The 25,365-nt window shown below is 37.2% G+C and overlaps 1 protein-coding gene across 2 annotated transcripts in view; it reads right to left on the bottom strand.

Annotated features, from left to right (window-relative positions):
• Positions 1–25,365, bottom strand: part of arid1ab (AT rich interactive domain 1Ab (SWI-like)) — a 159,156-nt gene that overhangs the window by 80,483 nt on the left and 53,308 nt on the right. Inside the window, exon 2 of one of the 2 annotated variants that reach the window (XM_028818693.2) lies at positions 7,266–7,484. The exons of the other annotated variant lie outside the window; for it this stretch is intronic. Within the exon in view, the coding sequence (XP_028674526.2) occupies positions 7,266–7,484 (219 nt within the window). The remainder of the gene's footprint in view (positions 1–7,265; positions 7,485–25,365) is intronic. 2 annotated transcript variants of the gene reach the window in all.

Raw genomic sequence — 25,365 nt, 5'->3', positions numbered from 1 at the left:
TGCTCAAACAACTAGACAGATTGAATGAACAGGAGATGAACAGAAAAACTAGAAGAAGTATAGCAAATCTGTCCGTGTTACATTAATTTAGGATAGAGATAAGAGTTTAAATTTGTCTTTTGCCAACACAGAAGGAACTTCCAAAAATTAACCATACATACTTGAAAACACTTTAGAGATTTGTTGTTCCAAGATAGTAATCTGAAAACTAACTGCATTTAACAGCAAACACTATGGCAAGACAATTATAATCAGCAAGTCTCAAAAAATATTTAAAATAAAATCTACATCTCTGCTTTAAGAAGGCAGAGTGTTTGTAAATAATCAACAGAAGGCTTAATTTACAGTGGAACCTCGGTTTGCGAGCATAATTCGTTCTGGAAATGTGCTTGCAGTCCAAAGCACTCGTATATCAAAATGAATTTCCCCATAAGAAATAATGGAAACTCAAATGATTCGTTCCACAACCCAAAACTATTCATATAAAAATGATTAATATAAAATATAAAGTAAAAATACATAAAACAAATTAACCTGCACTTTACCTTTGAAAAGAATCATGGCTGGTGTGAGTGAGTTTCTAAACTCTTGTGGGGTTCCACCCAACGGGACAACATGCGGAAGAGCGTCCCAAAGCAATCACAGTCTCCCAGCGCTGTAGCAGTTCACCGTAAAAGCGAATCCGAAAAGATCGCGGACATGCTATAAGCGCCTGCCGTCGATGGGTGATACAAGGTACAAGGAACATTATAAATGCGCAGGGCACAGTACTACTTGGCCACGACCCTGCCTGACTGCTGTGTCTGTGTATAGGAGAGTGGCAGATCCCGCTACAATAACCGCGCTGTTGTTGTGTCAAGCTGAATAAAGCTGGTGTTGCTAAAGTACTGAGACTCAGCTTTGTGTTTTGGGGTGCAAGACGGGGCTCGCACATCACAGCACACTCGCGCGCACACATACACACACACACACAGTCACAATGCTGTAGTAAACAGTATAGCTCATACGGATGTTGACTATGAGTGAGGCACGACTACTCAGATGGAGGATAGGAGACGATTGCCCACAATCCCGCAGCGAGAGAGAGAAAGAGAACCACTATCAGTTCAGTTGTGATCACATGACGTTCAGCAGACAAAGCGTATACATACTACTCGTATTGCAACACCTCACTCGTTTATCAAGTCAAAATTAATTAAAAATTTTAGCTAGTCTTGCAAAACACTCGTAAACCAAGTTACTTGCAAACCGAGGTTCCACTGTACTTTAATTTCTACAGACAACCTGTAGGTTGTAACCTGTTAATTGTTCCCTGAAGAAGGCCCATTTCCTTTTATCCTCACTTTTGCTAACAAACTTTAAATTTAAACCTCTAGTGTTTTAATGCTTACCTTTTCACTACTGTAGGCCATTCATTGCATTTCAACTGACTACATTTGAAGAAAAACTAAAAAAAAATTAGGTGTTCTAAAACTTTTGACTGATAGTGTACATCTACCACACAATAAGAACAATACAGAAGGTGTCTGGTTTTCACCTTTTTAAACTATAATGATTTAGAACTTACTAGCAAGGAATTTTTCACAGCTGCGAGACTTCTTGTGATTACAACATTTGTTATTTGATAGATTACCAGTTGACTAAAATACACAAGCAAGCCAAATATAAAGATTTGAATCTAAAAAATCTATTATATGTTTTAATTAAGGCAAACTATAATATTGCACATTTACTTTAAGCTAGTAGTTTTGCTTGATCTTTCAAGTGATGGACTCCAGTAATGTAATGTATATTATTAAGGCCACCCAGCCCTTAATTTATGATAATTTATTGCTTAACGCTGAGGGATTAGAATGGATTAAAAAGTATGCAAAGCGTAAGTTCTAATTTTCATTAATCAATCCTAAAATTAAGCAATATCGTCCATTTGTGTGTGGGGCTCCTCAACTCCCACAATCTCCCATTGCCCATTTTGATACCTCATCATTTACTAGTACCGCATTTAGGTGGACAAAAAAAATTCGTAAAAATCGACCAGGCATTTATTTTATTTTGATTAATAACGTGACACCATTACAGCTATTCTAAACTATATTGTTTTTACATGATCTGATTTAAGTTTACTTTAAAAGTATGCCAAATAACTTTGGAAGCATAGTGCCAATAATATTTCAATAAATAATATCTCAGAGCGTAGTGGCTACCAGTTATGGACTTACAAAAAAACCTAGGACTTGAATTTGACAGGCAAGCCTCACAGCAGTTCTCAAGTTTCACCTAATAACCATCAATCAAAAGAACATATGCATTCCTGTATGTATATAAATGCGAGTGCATTTCATATACAGTTCTCACACAGATGACCACAAAGAAAAAAATGTCAATAATCTTGGTACTATCAATGTATTATTGTCATCAACTGAACAAATCATACAAAATTATCTTTTCCACTTACAATTTTTATAAAATGACTTGTGAAACAACTGTACATATGGATCAAAACAACAATGCCCTTACCTCCCCCAAACCTAATGGACATTACCATGATTTAAACCATGTGACTGAACAAGTCATAAATAGCCAATGCACACTAGGCACTTACACCCTGATCGTATACAGATAGGCTGTAAATGCACTGTACACACATTGCATTTACACCACAAAGTTTAACAGCATTTTTAGCGGATACAATTTGCAAAGAAAAAACAAATTAGCAACCCGACAGCCTACCATATTGAAACTCACTACAGAGGAGGCTATGGAAGCAGTTGGCTACAGCAAATAAGAGAAGATAGCAGCAGTGGAGGATCTTCTATAATGCTGGAATTGTTGGTGCTCTCATCAAAGCAGCAAGAGTGCTTCAGTGTAGTATGAATGTACTAGCAACAGTCTTTTTATACTACTGGTTGTATTGTGTTTATTTTACTGCCCCTTTGTACAGCATTTTGGCTCAACATCTGTTGTTTTAAATGTGCTTTTATAAATAAATTTAACTTTACTTGAATCTGATCCAATGAATTTACAGCTTAATTCATTACATTTGCATTTTCTACTCATGTTTACATCCCCCAACCAATACCGATTGTATTTAACTCTACTAACACAAACTGTTTCCTTCCCTGTTCCTAGAAGGCAAAACTGTGAATGTGAATGGACCCATTTCTTTCTCCGGTAGCTAAAGCCGCCCAAAATGGGGAAATATACCACACTATACCATACCATAATACCATACTACAGTTATAAATTTTCATTATTAAACATAAAAAGCAGTAATCAGATATAGTTCACATGTGGTTTACCAAAACTCCATCACCAAGATAAAGTAAAATGTATGATTCTAACATGTATTATGGAGGACAGCACCCTGAACATTTCTGTACTGACAACAAGTACTGTTTTTAAAACCTTCTATATAGTCAGAAATGTCGTAATGCAGAACTACCCAACTTGCCAGAACTCAATTTCCACACTCACATGTTCAGTACTAACAATGTGTCAGTTCCTTCAATATATCAGCAATGACAAGCTTAGAACGGAACATCTGGATGCATTATTCATTTAAATAAAAATTAAATTATATTAAACCCACCTGACTTGTACTGCTAAGATAATGACAGCAGTAAAATTAATAAGGATTGCTATTTTAAATGAGTCTGCATTGAACTAACCTGAAATAATCAAAGAAAGTGGAAGAAATTCCACTAAAATAGTGGGATAACTTTTACACTTATGTAAATTTTTAATTTCAGCATTCAATATGAAATTTGTGAATTTCCCCTTGGGATTAATAAAGTATCTACCTACATGAAGTATAATGCAACGATAAAGGAAAAATCTTTCAGATCGTAATTAAATACGATCATGTACTCTCATAATAAAATATAGCACGGACTGCAATATTACACTGTAAAACCAAAAATGTAGTACTAAATGTAATACATTTCTCCTCACAACCTATATTGTGCATTAAGAATGAAACCTTTTTTTCTTTGTGTGTGATAAACTAAGCAAAGGGAAAAATACAACAGTGTATAATGTTAGCACTGTGTATGTCAGTTACAGATAGCTACCATACTTTGATCAATGTAAAACAACAAAAGAAAAAGAAAAATCAGCAGCAGAAACAATGTAAAATTATTCGACTAAAAGCAGGTTCTCAATTTTAATTGTTAACGAATTATATACATATAAATCTTCAGGTGGAAACGCACATGGTCCCTGTATGTCAAGCAAGGTGTTTGCTAAACAAAATTCCTACAGAGCTACATTCAAGAAGCATAACTTGTGGTCAGATATTACAATAATTTCTGCAGATCAGCCTGGGTTTGCTAATTGTTTTCATGCTCAGTGTTTCAATTGATATATCATACAATTAATTTACACCCACTTCCATATATTGGATACTTTTTTTTGCACTACAGACATGAATGATTTTAAAAATATTGACTCCCTTGCAATTCCGCCATGTTTGTTTCAGAGTATCAAACACTATGACTGCCTTTACTTCTACAATGGCAGCATTACAATGCAACTTGACAAATTAAGATTTTGCTGAAGTTGAACCTTAACAATAAGATCACAATTTACTATGCACTGTTATTAATGCTTCACGTCATCAAAAAAAAAAAGCACTAACACTGCTAGAAAGTACAGGTTTGGTGCACCTTATGGTGAAAGTTAGGTTGTGCAAATTTCTTGAAGACAATAAAGCTGCAAAGGCTGTGTTAGTTCTGTTATTCTGTGGTTTTCCTTGAGTGAAATGCACTGCAAAAAATGGAGTGATAGAAAAAGTAACCTGTATTTGCGCAGCATGTGCAATGTTCTCAAGTAATCAAACTGAAATGAGGAATTACATCCAACCTTTTTGTGAAAAGGGAGAAGTTGCTCATTAAATACAAATGTGTGATAGGTGCTACATTTCTTTAATCAAAATAAGACAACATTCTTCCATTTTGACAGAGCTGTGCTTTAAATCTGGTTAAGCTGTATAAAGCAAAACATGGACTGGCACCTCTGGCCTACAATTACCAGTAAGTTAAATTGGCATAAGCAGTCAAGTAAGCTGGAATCAGCTTTCCTTAGATCACTTTCTCTTAGTTCCTTGGTGTTACCTAAGAATTCTTTTAAGTTATTTTATTAATACTGTCTACCACTCCTAATCCATTTTCCAATGCAAAAGGGTATGTCATGTCACTTAATGGCATGTAAAATAGTAAAATAAAAGGAAGCTGTATTGGTCTAGCTACAAGGTGAATAAATATTTTGGTCTGTAACACAATTGTGCACTGTAACTGAAAGTTGGGCAATGTAACTCATGTAAGCAGACTAAAAAAAATACCATGTCAGAAGGATTAGTTACATTAGCATCTAAGTAGGCAGGTATTTATAACAGAGCAAAGTCCCTTTTAAAACTTTCAGCAGCCATCAAAATAACTACTTTAAAACTATCGATTTAAGATATTCTTAAAAATGCCAAATGATTAACAATTTTTTTTTTACAAATATGGAACCCATGTAGCTCTCACACAAGATTTAGGTTAGCTAGCCATACCAAGTTGCCCCATACCTTACACTATAAGAAGAATCAACATTTATTTTAAAAATTATTTTTAGTTGCCAATTTAAGTTACTGGATCAAAGTATTTATTCATTTCCAACAAGAAACAAATTTTACTTAATTTGCTGGAAAAAACGTATTGTATTGAATTTTATCATTTTATCCAAAATGCCATAACTATACACAATAGTCAAGAATTTGAAGAGTTAAAAAAAAATACTGAAATGTTCATTGCAAATTTTAAGGAGGTAATGGATAGAGAGGAATTCAGCTGTGGTTGGTAGAAATTAATGTTGATACATTTCACCATTACACAGAAACAATTCCTTTCAGTTCTTCTGTAAATGTATATTCAGGCTAGGTAGGTATGGAATAAACATTTGTGGTGAAAAGGGTTTAAGCATCCACATACACATTACCTTCAAAATACAATGTTTACCAGAAACTCGTAAGTCAATTTGAGAGACTGCAATGTGCAGGTTGTGTTTTATGAGACAAATGAATATGAGGAGAAGGTGATTCTCCCTCAAAACACTGAGGCAACAATGGACACGAGGATAGGATAAAACCTGTCAAACACATTAATAACTACCTGCCATAAGTAGCCAAGCAACACATTTGGTAAAATAATACTTTGACAGGTTATTCTCTCTCTTTGTATCTGGAATTTTACATGGCCAACACTGACTGATCATCTGTAATTCAATGTGATTCCTAAAGGAGGAAACATACCCACATGAGGAAAAAGTGTTTCTCTAACAACAACAGATAACAAAGCAATCAGAACCTACTTGTTTGCAGTCTTCCAAACCCACAAACAAATCCATCCAAATACAAAGTGGTCTCAATGCTAACAATGCAATTTGGGAGTGTAAATTCACAAAACAATGTTGCCTATGTCAACAAAGCTAAATTAACTTCATTAATGCCAAAGGGAAGCACCAGATTCACTGTTCAAAGTATACAAAACAAAAAAATTCAGATATGAGCATCAGTAGGCTTTGCGCACTAGGAACAAAGTACTAATGTTCCCAAGAACATTTCAGTAATTTACCACTCAGATGCTGTTCTGATATTAAAATAGGCTATTATAATAGCAATTGACAAGAAAAATTCATAATCACAGAATTACAGTATTTGAGGGTTCCTCTAAAGTGCCTCTTTCTCGGGCACAATTTGGCTCAAAAACTAATCGGCACATCGCCATCTCATAACAGGCTTAAGGTTCGAGTTTGGTATTCTTCCGTCCAGCCTTTTTAGCTCTACTGTGGTATGTCCTCAAGAAACTGTTATATACACACACACACACACGCACACGCATCACCCAGATAACAATGTTTTTGGTATCAGGGGACCCAAAAACGTTGAGATCCGTCAAAAACTGGAGATTGAAATTTTTGATGAATCTAAAGCTTTCGCTTCTCTCCCACAGATAAGTAAGTTATGGTTGGGGTTAGAGAAAAGCAAAAAATGTCACAATTCCTTATAAGAATAATAATGTAATAATAATGTAATAATAAAATGATTACATAGTGATCATTTTGCAATTATTTCTGAACATCCACAGTTAAGATGAAGCAAGACTGTTAACCGATTTATTTATTTATTTTTTAAAAGATAAATGAGTAAGGGATAACATAAGACTACAAATAGCTGCCTTAACATTGATGCACAGTGACTAAGTATAAGCAGCTCAGTTATATTTTACCTGTTGGCTATACTGCATGCCTCCCATGCCTCCCTGGCCTCGACTCTGAATGCCAATAGGATAGCGTTGTGGAGCTGGAGGTCCATATCCCTGACCCGTATAGGAGGCTCCTTGCTGAGGTCCAGGTGGAGGACCCTGCTGAGGTTGCTGGGAGTATGGACTCGCTCCAGGATATTGCTGGGCTCGCATTTTTCCCATCTGGTCCATTGGACTTGATGGCTGAGAAGAGAGAAAAAACAAAGTGTCATTTGCTAGTTCAAATTAGCAAATAACTCTTCTAAAATATATTGCGAGGCCATACCTATGAAGTACTTTTCCATCAAATATTAAAATAGTGGCACTCAAAATGTGACTTCTTTACCTTTTAATTCTATTTAGGATTACAGATCAGGAACCATCCATCAGTAACAGATACAACATGGATACATAAAAAAAAAAATCAAAATCTGCACATGCACTGTAAGATTTTGCCACCACCATGCAGGAAAAAATAGAGTGAAAACACAAACTCTCAGACTGGAAAATACATATACACAAACCCCAGCACAGATTCAAAACTTGGATCTATACAATCAGCACAGAAATATTTTTTTTGATTGGGCATTACAAGGCATGGTAAAACATACAAATGTTAACCACTTCCAGTCTTAAAAAACTTGATGCTTCAGCAAATTGCTGTGGTCTTGCACTTATGACTATATTTGCTGGTCAACTGTCTTTACCCTTAAAAGAAAGCGGGCAGGGGGACAAGAGACCAGATACATGCTACATGAATTACATGCCCTCGTGTAAGCACAGCAGAATACATCTCTTCAGAAAAAGAAAAAAGCCACTACTTTGCCTTTTAACAGAAGTTTAATTGCTTCCCACGGTTATTAACCTGAATTTTACCTCACTCTGCCATAGTTAAGGAAGTCGACAACAGTGCTATTTATAACTCATCTCAAATTGAGGGCAGTCTGCCGAAAATTTAACACATCCCAGCTGTACTCCTGTTTGAACCAGGGCCAATGGATTTTTTTTTTTAATAAAGCAATCTTGGCACTGAATGAATGACACCAGCAGTATATGGGAGAGTAAAGGAAGGAGGGGTGGAGGTGGTGGGGGGAGAGAGACGGCTTTGGTGTTCAATGACGTTGACCTGGGGGTGGTTTAAGGACCTGCTGGCTTAACCACTCCACTCCAGCTTTTTAATGCAGCTCTCTCTCCAGCAGTATTTTGCTGCCCTTTATTTCTCCTGGCAAAACTGATCGATTGCAGATAGGAGGGTAGCCCATTATGCTTCAGGAGTGCTGCACATAAGCATACAGAAATAAAGTCAGTCTGCACTGCAAACTGCAGTTAAACATGTATTGGTCATTTGTTCAGAAACAAAATCTCCAGGCAGTTTAATAAAATACTTTGTGGCATCTTGTCTTCATCGTAATATCAATGCAAGGCTGCAAATCCACCATTATAAAATCACTTACTGTCATAACAATCACAAGATTTTAATTGTTCACCCGATTATAGTAAGGGTGCCAAGGAATAAAGAACAATCTCATTACTGTATCTATTACTAATATAAGTAAAATGCCTTCCCATCACAAACATACTTTCAAACTTTTCATAAAATGCTTAATAAAATACTATGTACAATGCCTTCAGCTCAATACTCCTCTATTGGCTTGTTCTCAGTAACTACACAATTTATACAATGCAGGTAAAATATGTATCTATATACAGATATCAATGGCTTTCAAACTATTTACAAAGATACTAAAACAATTTAAACCACCTTTATAATATTTCAATTGCCTACTGACAATAAAATCATTCCATCTCTTATACCCATCGTCACTGCTCTAAACAAAGTTTCAAAGAATAAATACCTGTATGAATAAAAACTACAGGAGATTTGTTAATGTTAGGGTTTATTTTTCTTTAAAGAATATTTATAATTTTTATTTTCTGTAAACCATTAATTCAGAAAAGTTGAAATTAACTTTACTTTAAATCAGAAGTTGTACTCTGGTTCACGGGAGGACTCACCATGAATTAAGATTAAATTCATCAACACTGAGGTTGAAAAATACTAGAGTATTCACTGGAATTGAAACCTGACTTTGCACTCTGAAACTGTCATAATGCTGGCAGGACAATACAATAATTCTATTTTAAATACAAAACCAAAATCAGATGCACTGGGTTGCTTCATAAAATACTTCAGAATGGCTGAAACCAAGCAATACTCAAGTGTAAACTGAGAATATCACAACATACTGCTATTATTCATTTTAAGGCTGCACTTGGAGGGCTGACAACGTAACTATAAATATGTCACTATGTAGTGGCAATAATGAGATAATTATGGAAGAAGAAAAAAAAAAAGAGCACTAGTGATTTTAAGAACTAGCGGAAACTCTGAATGGGAGCAAAGCATTAATCATTCACACTGTAGCATTTAAGAGAATAAAAAATACAAAATATGAAAGTGCACAAAAAATTTAATATGAGCCTTAATTCTTATTGATGTGCAATCGGTGTGATAATGTTTGAATTCTGACACCAATGGTACATAAAATACCCTGTAAGATACAGTGTAATGTCGCCTAGACATGAACATCTTTTTAAATCCTATATTTTAATAGCCCTATAACTGTACAGATCATTTTTAATTTATTTAAAGAGGTTGGGGAAACTTATTCCCCAGGAAAACACAATACAGTTAAAAATACAGTATTTGTAATGTTTTTGATATATAACACATCAGCAAAGTTAAATGGATTTTCTGAAATATATTTTTAATCTCTTTATTGCAGAAGACTATTTAGGACACACAAAAGACAGCAAGGATCAGTTTTTTGTTACTGAAAATGAAAAACTAATACTAATTTAATATGAAGAATACAATCTCAGCATTAAGAGTGCAGCACAGTGAGAACGAAGTGTGTTTAAAGCACCTCTGGCAAGTTTACTTTGTTTAGTGGTGCAGGAAGAACTGTCTGTGACTTACCATCAGCAAAACTAAGACTGGTTATTGACTTGCCTCACCAAAGAGACTCTATGCCCAGTGAGTATTCAAACAGTGAATGTGGAGGTTGTATATTGCAATAAGTACCTGAGGGTCCACATCAACAACAGGCTGCAATGGTCTAGCAACACATTTAAGAACTATACAAGAAAGGGCTGAGCAGACTGGTAAACTTTAATTTGGAAAGTAACAACCTTTACATGTTCTAATTCTGTGATGGCAAGTTTGATTTTTTTATGTTGTGGTATGCTTATTAGGCCAGCAACACCGCTTCAAGAGAGGGAATCAACAAATCTGATTAAGAAGGAAGACTCAATTAAGGGACACATTTTCTCCTCTGCTATCATCTCTAGCAGAACAGGAGGAAGATAAAACTGATGGCCATTAAGAACAATGCCACACATTCTCTCTGTGATACACTATCATTAAGTACATTAAGCCACTGAATGGTTCTGCAGATGTATGTCAAGAAATGGTAGAGAGCTCCATTATACCTTACATATCCATATGTCTTTGTAATTTCACACTGTGACCTTTTATCTTTAGGCAAATCAAATATTTTCTTCTTTTTCGTAATTCTTTTGAAATATTTAAAGGGGGTTATTGCATTTGTTACATTATTTCTTGAGCTTCTGAAACAATTGGTACTTTCTTCTCCCAAGAAGAAAGACATGCAATCAATCTACCATGACAAATAAAAAAAAATAAAAAGGAATCAGACAGATGATAAAAACCTGGTTCAAGGTATCCACCCCTAGCCTGCCCATACCAATTATAGGAATTGCAAAAGGAGATGTTACTTGAACAATGATTATATGAAACAGATGCAAATTGCACAACTAACCACATAGGCGATATAGAGACAAATACTAGGAAATTGCTGCTGTGACAATTGTTCTTATGCAGATAAAAAAAACACAACAGCTGCCAATAGCTTATAGGTTTGTGAGAAGAAAAACTACCATATTAAAACTTATTCTGGTCTCCGCTTACAAGAAAATTTATTTAGTTGTGTTAAATAATCATTCTAAAAACCAAATTGTGGCACATACAGCATATATTAATAGTTGAGCATATATTAGCTGAATGTCTCTCATTGTTGCGATCCTAAACAAAAAAGGGTCATTTTTTCATTTACTCTCAAACAGATTGTCAGTTCAGTTACAGCTCAATCTTCCAAGGCTAGGAATGCCAACTCCGAGACTAATTACATCTTACACAAGTATTCTAAGAGAACTCTCAACAGTCAAGTACATTTAATTCAATTGGTAATGCAGTGTTGACAAAATATTATGGAGAATCTATGGCTATTTAATATAAAGTTTCTGTCCATATAGTCTGTGCTAGCATCCTGCAGTTCTGTTTTTAACTTACAACCACAATTCCAAAAAAGTTGGAACACTGCGTAAAATGTAAATATAAACAGAATACAATGATTTGGAAATCTTATAAACCTGTATTTTATTCACAAGAGAAGAAAGAAAACATCAAATATTTAAAATGAGAAAATGTATCATTTTAAGAAAAGAATAAGGTCATTTTGAAATTCACGCAACACCACATCTCAAAAAAGTTGGGACAGAGCCATGTTTACCACTGCGTAACAGCCCATCTTCTAACAACAGTCAGTAAACATCTGCGAACTGAGGAGACTAGTTGCAGGACTTTTGAGAGAGGAGTGTGGTCTCTTTCTTGTCTGATATAGAATTCTAACTGCTCAATAGTTCTTGGTTTTCTTTGTCATAATTTCGTTTCATGATGTGCTAATGTTTTCAATTAGGCAGGCAAGTTCAGCACCCAGACTCTTCCACTTCAAAGCCATGTTGTTGTAATAGATGCAGTATGCGGTTTAGCATTGTCGTGCTGAAATATGCAAGGACTTCCCTGAAAAAGACATCATCTGGATGGGAGTATATGTGGCTGTAAAACCTGTATATACCTTTCAGCATTGACAGTGCCTTTCCAGCACTCTAAGGTGCTCTTTTAATACCCAATTATGTTACTGACCTGTTGCCAATTCACCTAATTGCTCCTCCAGCTATTTCTTTTTAGTAAAACTTTTCCAGTCTTTTCTTGTCGCTGGCCCAACTTTTGAGACTTGTTGCTGCTATCAATTTCAAAATGATCTAGTATTTTTCAATTAAATAGTAAAATGTCTCATTTTCAACATTTGATATGTTTTCTATGTTCTGTTGCGAATAAAAAATGGGTTTATGAGATTTGCAAATCATTGCATTGTTTATTTACATTTTACACAGCATCCCAATAGGCAGGCTCTATTGTTGGCATGGAGCTGGACAGTTTGACATCTGTGGCAGAGCGACGGGCGCTCAGTAGGCTCCTATCAATTATGGAAAATCCACTGCATCCACTAAACAGTATCATCTCCAGACAGAGGAGCAGCTTCAGCGACAGACTGCTGTCACTGTCCTGCTCCACTGACAGACTGAGAAGATCTTTCCTCCCCCAAACTATGCGACTCTTCAATTCCACCCGGGGGTGTAAACATTAACATTATACAAAGTTATTGTCTGTTTTTACCTGCATTATTATCAATCTTTAATTTAATATTGTTTTTGTATCAGTAAGGTGCTGCTGGAGTATGTGAATTTCCCCTTGGGATTAATAAAGTATCTATCAACTTTTTTGGAATTGGAATTGTACATACTCCGCCAAAGTTATGTGACACTGCTGAATGTTTGCATTTTCCAATAAATGGAGGGTTGCCCTTCTCAGAGTTAAACAAGCAGTTATAGATAAACTGTTGCTTTTTGCCACATTGTCTTTCAATATTGTAAAATGCAAGGGATATGAAGAACTGCACTAGACTTAAAGCTAAATCTAAATGTTGGCATTAGTGCCAGCTGCAATTGTCTTAAGAAGGAGGTATTGTTTAAAGTATTGTAAAACTAGAGATAGAGATAAATTGAAACTTGCATTCGTGTTTTTGGTACTAAATTGTGTGAGGGGAGCCACCCAGGAAAACCTTACCCAGCCAGGACATCTACAGCATGAAAGGACAGGGGGAGAGAGCTTGGACAGGGCTTTGCTTCTCCCGGGACACTCCATGAGTTATGCCATTGCAACGGATTCCCACAGGGCATCTTGGGAAATGGAGTTCGTTGACTTAGCCCTGTTGGGTTCCATGGGGGCTGCTGAGGGTTTTAGTGAGTTCTACTTTGTCTGACAAGGCACTTTTGGAATGTCAGGTTTTACTTGGTCTTTGGTTGGTGGTAGTTGGTTTCAGGTCAGGTTCGAACAGAATGGTCTATAATCAGGTTTGAATTCAAACAACGGTGCTGTAGGTCAGGTCAGGCCAGGCCAGACACAGGAAGGTTGTTCTCAGGTGGTGTTTAAATTAAGTTAAAAATCTTCCGGCACAATAAAGCCCTCTGCAGATTCTGCTATTATATTTTAAGACTGAAATATTTTGAAATTTTTGAATATTAAGGTACTATTTTTTGTAATTGTAATAGTAATTTTGTAACCAGAGAGCACGAATATCATGTAGTGAATGCATTCTGTGCAGCGATCACTGCCGGAGCCTTTTCTTAGTGCAGACGAAAAGTCAGTTTAAGAAGCGCGTAGCGATTAACAACTGGGTCGGGGAACACTTAACACAAAGCATTTAATGTGCTACATTAACTTATGACGGGGTTTAAGAAAATCTAGTAAATTAAACATTGATTTTAGGATGAAGTTTAGTTTACAACATTCAATTTTAATGACAAAATAAACTATGAGAATAAAGTGGAAATGTCGACTTTAATCTCAACATATAGTTTTTTTTTTTCTTCACCTTAGCCCTAATACGCTTCTGTGGGGCTATACCACAAATAGCATTACAAATGCAAGCTGCAGTTTTTATTTTACATACATACATTAACTATATATATATATATATATATATATATATATATATATAATTAATCTTATCTTCAAGCAAGGCCCATATTAATGCAGTTTGCCTTAATGATGGTTCAGTTGGTAAAGATGTCATCACCAAGTTGCACTTGTTTTATTTTATTTTAATTTGGTGAATACTGTGTAATACACCTGGGCTTTGAAGTCTTGGAAGTAATAGTATTATTATTACTAGAAGTTGCACTATTATTTATTGTATTGTTATTATTTATTAGTTTAAATATTATGCAGTTTAATGATGGTAAAGTTGTTTAAAAAGTCACTTTAACATGTCAGTGGACAGAGATTGTTAACATTAACAAAGTGTAGTTGGTTTACAAAAAATATTTACTATTTAATCCTTTTCTAAGACATGTTCAGTGCAATCCAAAAATTAACACTAAGTCTAAATGCCTCTTTGGATGGTTGAAAATATGTTTTCAAAATTTTAGTTTAAGTTGTTTGCAAACTGTGTTCAATAAAAAGGCTCTATATTTTGACTGCATCTGTCATGCGGTGTGATTCCTTCTCTTCATTAGTGCCACCCCCTTGAAAACTATCACTTTACGTGGCCATGCAAACCTGTATTAATACTTGTGTGCACATTAAAATGTTTTTTTGTACAATGTACAATTCTCATGACAGTGGAATAGGTTATTCTTAGCCAGTAATTGCAGTGGAAAATGTGGTTAACATCCACTCATGCATGGGAAACCGGTATAATTTTGAAAAATACCGTGATATAGAATTTTGGTCATACAGCCCAGCATTACTTTAAGCACATGCACATTTCATTCTTTTCATTTCACAATTTACTATTTTTCTTTGCTGACTGTAAATTGCTGTACTGTGTGGTTATAAGTGAGAGTCAACTAAGTACTAGAAGCATGCTTCCCTGCTCTCTTGCTGCTGCATAGTTATATGTGATATCTGAATGGTTCTTTACCAATCAAATAATTCTGTGAAATAATAGTTATTTATCGCACTCTGTTCATTGCTAAAGCCAGACAAATACACCGCAAACATTTCTTAAACCTCCTCAGCAACTGGTTTTAAAGCATAAACAAGACCTTTAGAATTTACCAGAAAGAAAATGTACTATTTTAAAAATTATCATTCCATCCATTCACTCAGCCAAACTTGTTTAATTTAATTTGGAGGCAGAAACAACCAGAACATATCCTAGCAGTATCTTGCAAAAAGACTTGACTAACCATATAAATGTACACACAGTCAAAAGTTTTAGAACACCTTAGTTTTTTCAGTTTTTATGGAAATGCACAGAGTTTAATGTCTTAATGTTTCATGAAATCAAGACACTGAACAAAAACTATGGCAAATAGAATTTAAGTCAAGGAATCACTAAATGTAAACAATTTTATTTAAAAAATTTTTATTTATCAAAGGTAGCCACCTTCTACTAATAACACAGCCAAACTGTTGTAACCATTCTGGTTCAGAATGCCAGTCACTTTTGCTAATTGCAGAGATGGTGACCTGCACAAAAAAGCCGCACACCGTCATACTCACTCCTCTGGGTTTAACAGTTAGTGTCACACTAAACCATCCTTTCACCAACTCAACAGTGTACAAAAAACTCTGCATAATAAAACGAAGATTTCAATTTTGGATTGATCGTTCCCATAAGAGTTTCTTCCAGTCTGTAGTAGTCTACAGCCGGTATTTACAGGCCATATTTTGTCCTTTAGTGAATGGGTTTCTTATTACCAAACTCTCCTATTCACAGTAGAAAGCTTTTTTCGACCATTGTTAAGCTGTGCTTGAAGCAAGCTGGTGACCCTCAGAAACGTCTTTGGATTGGGTTGTGACTTTGAGTCTGCCAAATCTCTTCCTATCAGAGTTTCTACCAGTTTCCAACTGCCTTTGGATTGTTTAGGACACCATACTCACAGAGACTGATTTCTCTAAATGAAATGCCTATACTTCCAATAGTAATAATGCTCTGTCTCATTTTATCAGTTAATTGTGGTTTTCTTGCCATTATCACTGAAATTTACAACTTTCCATAGTGTAATATTGTCCAAGTAGTACTTCAGAGGGTGTAGTAAAAATCTGTTCCAACTCAGCTTTAAGACATATGGTGTTTTTAAGTAAGCAACAGAAGTTGGGTCACCTGTGCCAATTGTTTGTTTCAAAGGACAAGGCTTAATTTAGTTTAATTGCGGCAGCACATCTGTAGGTTGTAACCTATTAGTTGTTCCCTGAAGGCGGCCCATTTGAAATATTCTGAATTTCCCCTTTTTTCCAGTTTGGTGTTGGTCTTAAGTCTTTTTTTACTATTTGGATGTTCTTTTTAAGCCTGCTTATACTAGGTTTTTGTCCAACTGTCTGTTAAGTGTTGAAAGCACAGTAATAAAAGACTATTTTAAGATATGCAATCCATTTTCTCCCATTGTGGATTTTTAGCTTTATATATTAAAAAAAAATCATGTCCTGAATTGTAAACTAGTTCAAATGATAAGCTATTAATGAGGCCATATAAAGACTAGTATTTCACACCTTTAAAACATACCCATTAAATTGGGTTTTCTCAGTCGATAACTGAATTATACAAGACCGCATACAACAAATCTGGAATGTTGCTTAGGACTGCTCATGTTTTCGGGGCGGCCTTGTTAATGCAGCAGCCACCATATTTGAATGGCTGTGGGGCAGGGTTGAATAACCTTTTCAGCCCAATGGTCACAAAAATTTGGGAAACTATGTGAACAGCCAATTACTAAGGATATGTATACCACAAAACATGTAAAGCTTTGCATACAAATGCCATACTATATTTTAAGCATGTAGAGTTTACTGCTGAGAAAACAATCACACTTGGAGAATGGACCACAAAGTGTAAAAGCTACTGTAACTGAAATACAACACACACACACACACCCCTGTCCAAATCAAATTAATACGAAGCTCACAAAAGTAACATTATGAAACAGGTATGAAAGTACTGTAGTATGAAAGCAAATGTACAAATTGTTTTGGGTCAGACTTACTTTACAAGCAATATATAGTGTGCCATATTTATATAAAAAAAAAAAAAAAACTAGCTAGGTGAGCTGTTCATTAACACAATCTATGGGGTGGTGGCCACTCACAAACTGGGAATGCACAGAGAATTCCAATAGAAGACCAATAATTCAAAATCCTTCCATCATAATATTATTCAATCGTAAATTATTAGAGACATTGTGCAGAATTATAATTTTCAAAGCCCATTCCCCTTTCAGAAAGTATCTACAAAAATGAAGATGAGAAAGCTGTGGTAAACAATCAAGCAAGCCTTTCATTCATCATCACACTATTCTCTGTATGGTTCATCTCAAATGAATGTCAGCACATTTAAAACAAGTACAGACGGGTTTCCAGTTATGATAGTCAATTATGCAACCACAAATAAGCACATAAAATCCACGATTATTTTTCTCCTAAAATGAATTGCAATAAACTCTGATGTTTAACTTATTTAAGAAGAAAACTAGTTTTGACACTGATGAAAAACATAACATTTTTTAATTAACAGTGGGAAAAGTATAGCATATGACAAACTAACTATTTTCTAAAATTTAATACAGTATGTAATCAGCACTATATATGCAGCAGTGCAGTAAGCTCTGTCACAGGTAAGCAGCTTGATTGGCAGATGGCTGTTTAGCTGCAATAGTAGAAATCACTGCTTGTAATTCACAGAGAACTAAGTACCATGTGCCAGCTATGCTGTCTCAAGGAATACAGCTAATGAGTGGGGTTATCTGATGTCAGAATTCTTAATTTCTCAGTAAAGACACCATACCTCTACTGATGGATCAAAGGGGGGAAAAAAAAAATTGTGAAATATGCAACAATTAGTTCAAGTCATGATGTTTGCTGCCATCTAGAGGATACAAGTAAAACAATGCACCCTAGGCACCTTTTGTCGACACTTAAATGTTTTAGCTTTCTAACTTTGAAAATAAACAACTGCCCTGAATTGGGGGATTGGGGGACAGACACACAAATCAAACAACCGCTAGTTGTAGTCCTAATTCTAACGTTTATAACACAAGCAAACTAAAAAGAAATTGTCTTTTGAAATACACTGTCTTAAGCCTTTATAAGATTTATTAATGTTCCCTTTAAAAATTTGAAATGGTTACTTGTGTAGCAAAAGCATGTTGGTGGATTTTGTTCTTTTTTGTTGTTTTTTTGTAAACCAATGTTATAAGTCAATGCATTTGCCAGGGACTATCTATTCTTTAGAATGCTTGTTGTTGACAGACAATGCCTGGACTTTCTCATATAAATCATTTAATTTATTTCCTCCATAAACAGTTATTTAGATCTTTTTCAAAACACAATGTCTAAGTATCACACAGGAGATTAAATTGAATCAATCCGTGCTTTTAAAATGAAAAATATTCCAATCAAATGCAATACAGTATTTTCGACAGAAATCTATCACATATAGCAGTTTGTGGGTGCACCTTTTTAGGGAGTAAAGAGGGACCATTTTCATTATAGTATTTACAATTACCTATTTTTGTGACTAATTCATACATTTTTAAAATAACTGCCTAATGGTTATGATAATTATTACTTTCCATTGTGTTTTATTTCTGCAGATCAGCAGTAAGAAAATCAAACTGCCAATTACTTTTAATAACATTAATAATAAAAATCTAATTAAATAAATGAGTTAACATATAAAACACAAAAAGGAAGTTCCTCTGAATAAATAAAGAGTAAAACTGTAGCTGCAATGGCACACAAATATGCATCTGTTGTTACAAGTACATGTCACATACAATACATACATCCTTACATGTTAAGATGAAACAATGAACTAAAGTTGTAGGGAAACCCCCACCACACACACAATAAATTTTGGGTCACATGTGTACAAGTCCTAGTTTCTGAAAAACCTGAGTAAACCACAAACCACGACAAAGTACCTGTTTTGCACAACCACTATCCTTTAACATTAGAATTACCAGAGCCTACGAAAAAACTCGTAGATCTGTCCCACCTTAAATTGCTTCTTAAATCCGTTCGCACCTCTCCACCATCGTCTTTTGTCTTCTAAATGTGCCGATAAATACAAGCTGCAAACAGCAGACTATTCCATCCCCCCACTGACTTAGAACATGCACGAACTTCTCCCAGCTCATGCCTTGATTATCTGGGAGTGAAGTAGTTTTAGAGTGAAAATAGATTGTTATTTGGAACACACGCATTTTATGTGTGTTTCGTTTCTACAGTAATCTGTGTAAGCACGTTTTTAAAACACACATTTTTCATATTCTAGTAGTGTATGACAAAATGTAGGCATAAACTACCGTATTTTTCGGACCATAAGACGCACTTTTTTTTCCTCAAAAGTGGGGGGAAAATGAGGGTGCGTCTAATAGTCCAAATGCTGTCCAACAAGGCTGTTGTAAAAGGATACAGTGGAAATAATGGAAATACCCATAATGCATTGTGAACCTCCCACAGCAACACTTACTTAACCTTTTCATAATAAAAAAGGGTTGTATAATGTGCATAACTTACCAAAACACCAATAATTTTTCTAATGTACTAACCAAAAAGTTATAAAAAGTGCCTAGCCTACCAGAAACAACAATTTCATACTGTACTCACCATTTAATTTGACATCTTTGAGCTGCAGGAAGGGGGGAGGAGGAGGAGAATGAAATGGAAGGTGGTTATTGTTTGGAAGGAGCCTCCTTATACAAATCTTTTCTTTGTAAAATTGTCGAGATGGTGGATTTCGACATGCTGTACATATTAGCGAGATCGGTCACACAAACACCACTCACTTCCGCACAATGTCCTTCTTCGTTTCGATTGTGATCGCTTTCTTTACCTTCGCTACCTTCTCTTCCTTTCTTAGCAATTATCGAAATAAATTATATAAATCACTGCACTGACCGAAATTACGTCCACAAACACATGTATCTGGGCTCCCACTGACGCTTACGAACGCTCTCGGCTGTTTGTTTACAATCGCACAAGCGGATACACGTGACCGCATTCGGGTCGTAATGCAAGATGTTGGTCGTAAAACAAACATTTTGGTCGTAAATCAAGTTGTTTGCATGTCAGGCCGGTTGTATATCAAGGGTCGCCTGTATTTGTTTGCCCGTGGTGTCCCATGCGCTGTCGCCCGCTGCTGCGTTCGCTTACTGTCGCTTATGGTACTTACAATTTACAGTTCAGGTGCTGGAGGTGATGTCAGCCCTCCCCGCCCCTCATAGCCACAGCCGCTCAATCAGCAACGCCATACGGACGGGCGCCAAGGGAACGCCCGCCCACCACTCTTGGACACACCAAACCAATCAGGTGCTGGAGGGGATATCAGACCTCCCCGCCCCTCATAGCCAGAGTCGCTCAATCAGCGATGGCGTACAGACAGGCACAGAGGCAATGCCCGCCCACCACTCTCAGACAAGCCACACACCCTGCATCAAATGAGGCGAAAGGAGGCGGGATAGCGTCCGCCAACAGTAGGAGACAGATGACCTCGATGGCGATGACGGCGCGAAGGGGGGTGGGGGAAGGACTTAATGTACCGTTACCTGGGAAAATAAAAGATTATTAAAACCATGACAGCCTGCGACAGTCTCCCTTTCTCTCTCTGCCCGTGTCTTACTGTGCTGGTACTAATGTGCTGCTCTATGTCCAGCTTGTTGTAGCTGTGTTTGTGAAAGCACTACAATTCCCGCCTCCTGGAGTCTCAATGGTCAGTCAGTCATTCAGGTCACATGATCAGCACAGCTCACACCTCCCCTATGTGTGTGCGCGTGTGTGTGCGTGTGACACTGATTGACTGACTGACTGACTGACAGGATCAGATCATCAAGGACAGGTCCAGACAGGAGGATTCAATTCCATCACCAGAAGTGCTCTAGGTACCGTACTTCTACAACAAAATGTGTTTAACTCTTTTAGGGCGGATGTCGACTTTTGTCGACAGGAGGGGTTGAAGGCTAATGTCGACAAAAGTCGACATCCAGGGATAGGGGGCGACAATCAGCTGTTAATGGCGACAAATCTCACTGTCACATCACAGGCATTCCCTCTGTGCTTGGAGGAATGCTAGACTCATTGACTCAGCAAATAAACATTGCGTGTGCGTGAGTTGCGAAATGTAAACAATGGCAAGATGGCACCGACATGTGAAAAGGCAGTGAAGCAAGTGCAGAAAAGAAAACACTCGGCAGACGATGTTTTGCGCATTATCGCAGAGTCGAACTCTTGATTTTTCAGAATCGGATTTTATTGGCAGTGATCAGGAGATCGAGCAAGAGAGTGAAAAGCAGGCATCAGGTGATCAGACACCAGCCGATGCCGCGCCAGCGGATCTGCTGCCAGTTGAGTGCCTTCGCGCAGCCGATGCATCTACGGCAAGGTTCGCATGGGATAAATACACAGACATTGATCCGTTGAGAGCCGATCTGGCTACCGGAGTTTACAAGACGGCATGGCTTGCTGTTGGACAAGACAGATATCACCAGCTGCTGTACTTCAGGCTGCTCTCTCCTGATGCTGCTTTTCAGCTACTGTCAGACGAGACAAACAGGTAGGCAGAGATTTTTTTTTGAATCGCGGGCTGCGTTTGTATCGCATTCTCGTTTTTCAAAGTGGAAACCCACAACGAAAGATGAGATGAAGCGCGCTGTGGCATTACAAATAGAGATGGGACAGAACTGGTGATATAACTTCAGGGAGCATTGGTCCAAACGTGTTTTGTCCCCTGGTGGCTTAGGTACGTGCTGCTGCAAAGTTTTATTCACTTCTGTAATAAACAGAAGCAAATCGCATGGGGTGAGCCAGGCTATAATGCCATACATAAAGTTTATAAAGTTTCAGAAGATGAAAAGAGGTGACAATACGGTTTTCATGCAGGCAGAAAACTTGGTGGCAGTGGCATGGCACGATGGCAAATGGGTGACTTGTCTCTCTACAGTACACACTAACAATATATGTGAGAAAGTGCAGCAACAGACAACTGAAAAATAGGCACCAAAGCAACACATATTGTAAGGAGTGCAATGTGGCAATGACTGAAATTGGCTGCTTTGAGCGAAATCAGACTTTGCTGTGTAAAATGTATGTGATATGTATGTGAAATCATAGAGTATGCAGGCTCATACAACATGCAAGACAGTAACATTTGTCAAAAGTAAATATTTTTTGTTGATTTGATATGTTAAACAATTGCTTTGTGTTCTTTTTTAAAAAATGTTAGTTTTTGGAAAAATATTCAGCCCTGGGAGAAAAGAAACAAAAAAAAAAATTTGCCCTAAAAGAGTTAAACAAAAAACAAATGTACAATGGTATATTAAAAAAAAAAATAAAAATAAAAAAAAGCCCTGCCTAGGTGCTTTTTTAAAAGGGCACTAACCAGCAGCACTTACAAAACAAAATAAAGGCATGATCAGCATCTATGTACTGAATAGATACTGATCACGCTACTCACCCATCCATGGTGCCGCTGTCCGCCCTGTCACCTGCTCCATTTATCGGAGCACGGGTTCGTCCAGTCGGCCTCTTGATTGGCCGACCAGGACTATGTGATGCTGCACAGTGCCCTGACAGGCAGGCGAAGAGCCCGTCATGGCAGGAGAGACACATAGTCTCTCCCGCCATGCAAAGCCCTGCCTGTCAGGCCCTTTAATAGTAACACGGTAACCCATGTGCATCGCCAAGCGGTATGAGTCAAATTACTGATGTGTACGGTAATATGTCTCTCATAACAACTGACAGTTCTTTCATTACTGTATTTTCCTCAGAAAAACACCAATTCTCTAACGGTACAAAATGTCAAAGACGAAAAGATTAGCATATAAAATTCCGTTTAAACCAGAGGTAGTAAAATATGCAAAAGAACATGGAAACAGAGCAGCGGAGAGACATTTTGGGTCACCTCTAACTGAAAAAATGATGAGAGAATGGAGGAAACAGGAGGATCAGCTGCAAAAACTTGACAAAACTACCGGTAAGCACACTTTTCGTGGGCATGCTACAAAATGGCCACAGTTAGAAATGGACATGAAAGAATGGATCACACGTCACCGGAATATGGGCTTCTCAGCAGGGCCGGATTTATATGAAAAGAGGCCCTAGGCTATTCCACTTATGAGGCCCTTTCACCTTCCATTTTTAAGTTTGTAAATTACATGAGAGATAATAAAATTTTGCTAACAATTTGAATGTAGGCCCCTCTTGATCTTGAGGCCCTAGGGTGAAGCCTAGTTAGCCTAAAGGAAAATCCAGCCCTGCTTTTCAGTTTCTACAAAAATGATCATCTATGAAGCCAAACGCATTGCTGTAGAGAAAGGCATTAAGGATTTTACTGGCTCACCATCATGGTGCTACAGATTTATGAAGAGAACCGGCCTTGCTATGCGCGCCAAAACTAGAATTGCACAAAAAATGCCACAAGAATATGAATCGAAGATTCTGTCTTTTCATAAATTTGTAATTAATGCTAGGAAAAAAAATGATTTTCCAATGGACCAGATTGGGAATATGGATGAAGTCCCGCTAACCTTTGATGTGTCATCTAATAAGATAGTTGACCTCAAAGGTGCCAAAACAATAACCATGAAAACCTCAGGACATGAGAAAACACATTACACTGCTGTGTTGTCCTGCTGTGCTGACGGCACCAAATTGCCACCGTTGCTACAGTAATTTTCAAAAGGAAAACCTTTCCAAAAGATGTTATTCCACAAGGAGTTGTTGTGCATGTTCATGAAAAAGGATGGATGGATGAAAATGGAATGAAAGTATGGATTGAAAAAGTGTGGTCCAAAAATCCTGGAGGCCTTCTGAAAAAATCTGCTTTATTAGTGCTTGACCAGTTCAGAATGCATATTAGCGAAACAACAAAAAACAGATTTAAAGAGGTGAAGACTCATCTAGCTGTAATTCCTGGGGGTCTTACCAGCCAGTTGCAACCTCTCGACGTTTCAATCAACAAACCATTTAAAGTCTTTATGAGAGAAGAGTGGAACAAATGGATGGCTGGTGGGAATCATGATCTGACTCCTACTGGACGAATGAAGAGGCCCACTATCACTCAAGTTTGTGAATGGGTTAAAACATCATGGCAGTCAGTGAAGGAGGAAATCGTTACACGATCATTCAAAAAATGTGGCATTAGCAATGTCTTAGATAGAACTGAAGATATCATATATGAAGATAGCAAAGAAAGTGATATAAGTGATTGTGAGCAACTGAGCTTTATAAATTCTGACACTAGCGATGATGAGTTTTTGGAGTTTCCAGAAAACTAGAAAAGTGCTTGAGCCTCTAAGTCTCTCCTCATTTGTTAATGGAAAGGATGATGATTCTTAAAACTACTGTTGAGTGTACGCTGTTAAATATTACCGTATTTTGCTATATTTTAATAAATATTTTAGTATACCGGTACTATTTGGGGGCGGCACGGTGGCGCAGTGGGTAGCGCTGCTGCCTCGCAGTTGGGAGACCTGGGGACCTGGGTTCGCTTCCCGGGTCCTCCCTGCGTGGAGTTTGCATGTTCTCCCCGTGTCTGCGTGGGTTTCCTCCGGGCACTCCGGTTTCCTCCCACAGTCCAAAGACATGCAGGGAAGGTGGATTGGCGATTCTAAATTGGCCCTAGTGTGTGCTTGGTGTGTGGGTGTGTTTGTGTGTGTCCTGCGGTGGGTTGGCACCCTGCCCGGGATTGGTTCCTGCCTTGTGCCCTGTGTTGGCTGGGATTGGCTCCAGCAGACCCCCGTGACCCTGTGTTCGGATTCAGCGGGTTGGATAATGGATGGATGGTACTATTTGGTTCAGAATATTTTTTTCTTGTTTTCCTGCTCTAAAAACTGGGTGCGTCTTATGGTCCGAAAATACAGTATATAATGTATGAAGCCTGAAGTCCAAATATCAAAGACACACGTTCATGAAAGGTACAAATATAACAGAACAAGTGTGCTTTTATTCAAAAATATAACTGCAGAAAAAAAAAAAGCCACCTTAGTGTGTGATATTGACACTCATTTACTACGACGGCCCCGTGGCACAACAGTATCAGTTGCTGACTGGGAATCAAAAGGTCACGAGTTCAATCCTGCACGACTCCCTTTTGAGAAGTGAACTGCTCTTATTTTTACTATTTTAGAATAAAAAGATACATTTGATTTCAGTCTGTAACAG

The sequence above is a fragment of the Erpetoichthys calabaricus genome, chromosome 14 (assembly GCF_900747795.2).
Source record: "Erpetoichthys calabaricus chromosome 14, fErpCal1.3, whole genome shotgun sequence".
NCBI lineage: Eukaryota > Metazoa > Chordata > Cladistia > Polypteriformes > Polypteridae > Erpetoichthys > Erpetoichthys calabaricus.
The sequence above is the reverse complement of the archived record's forward strand: the minus strand, read 5'-3'. Positions and strand labels throughout refer to the sequence as shown.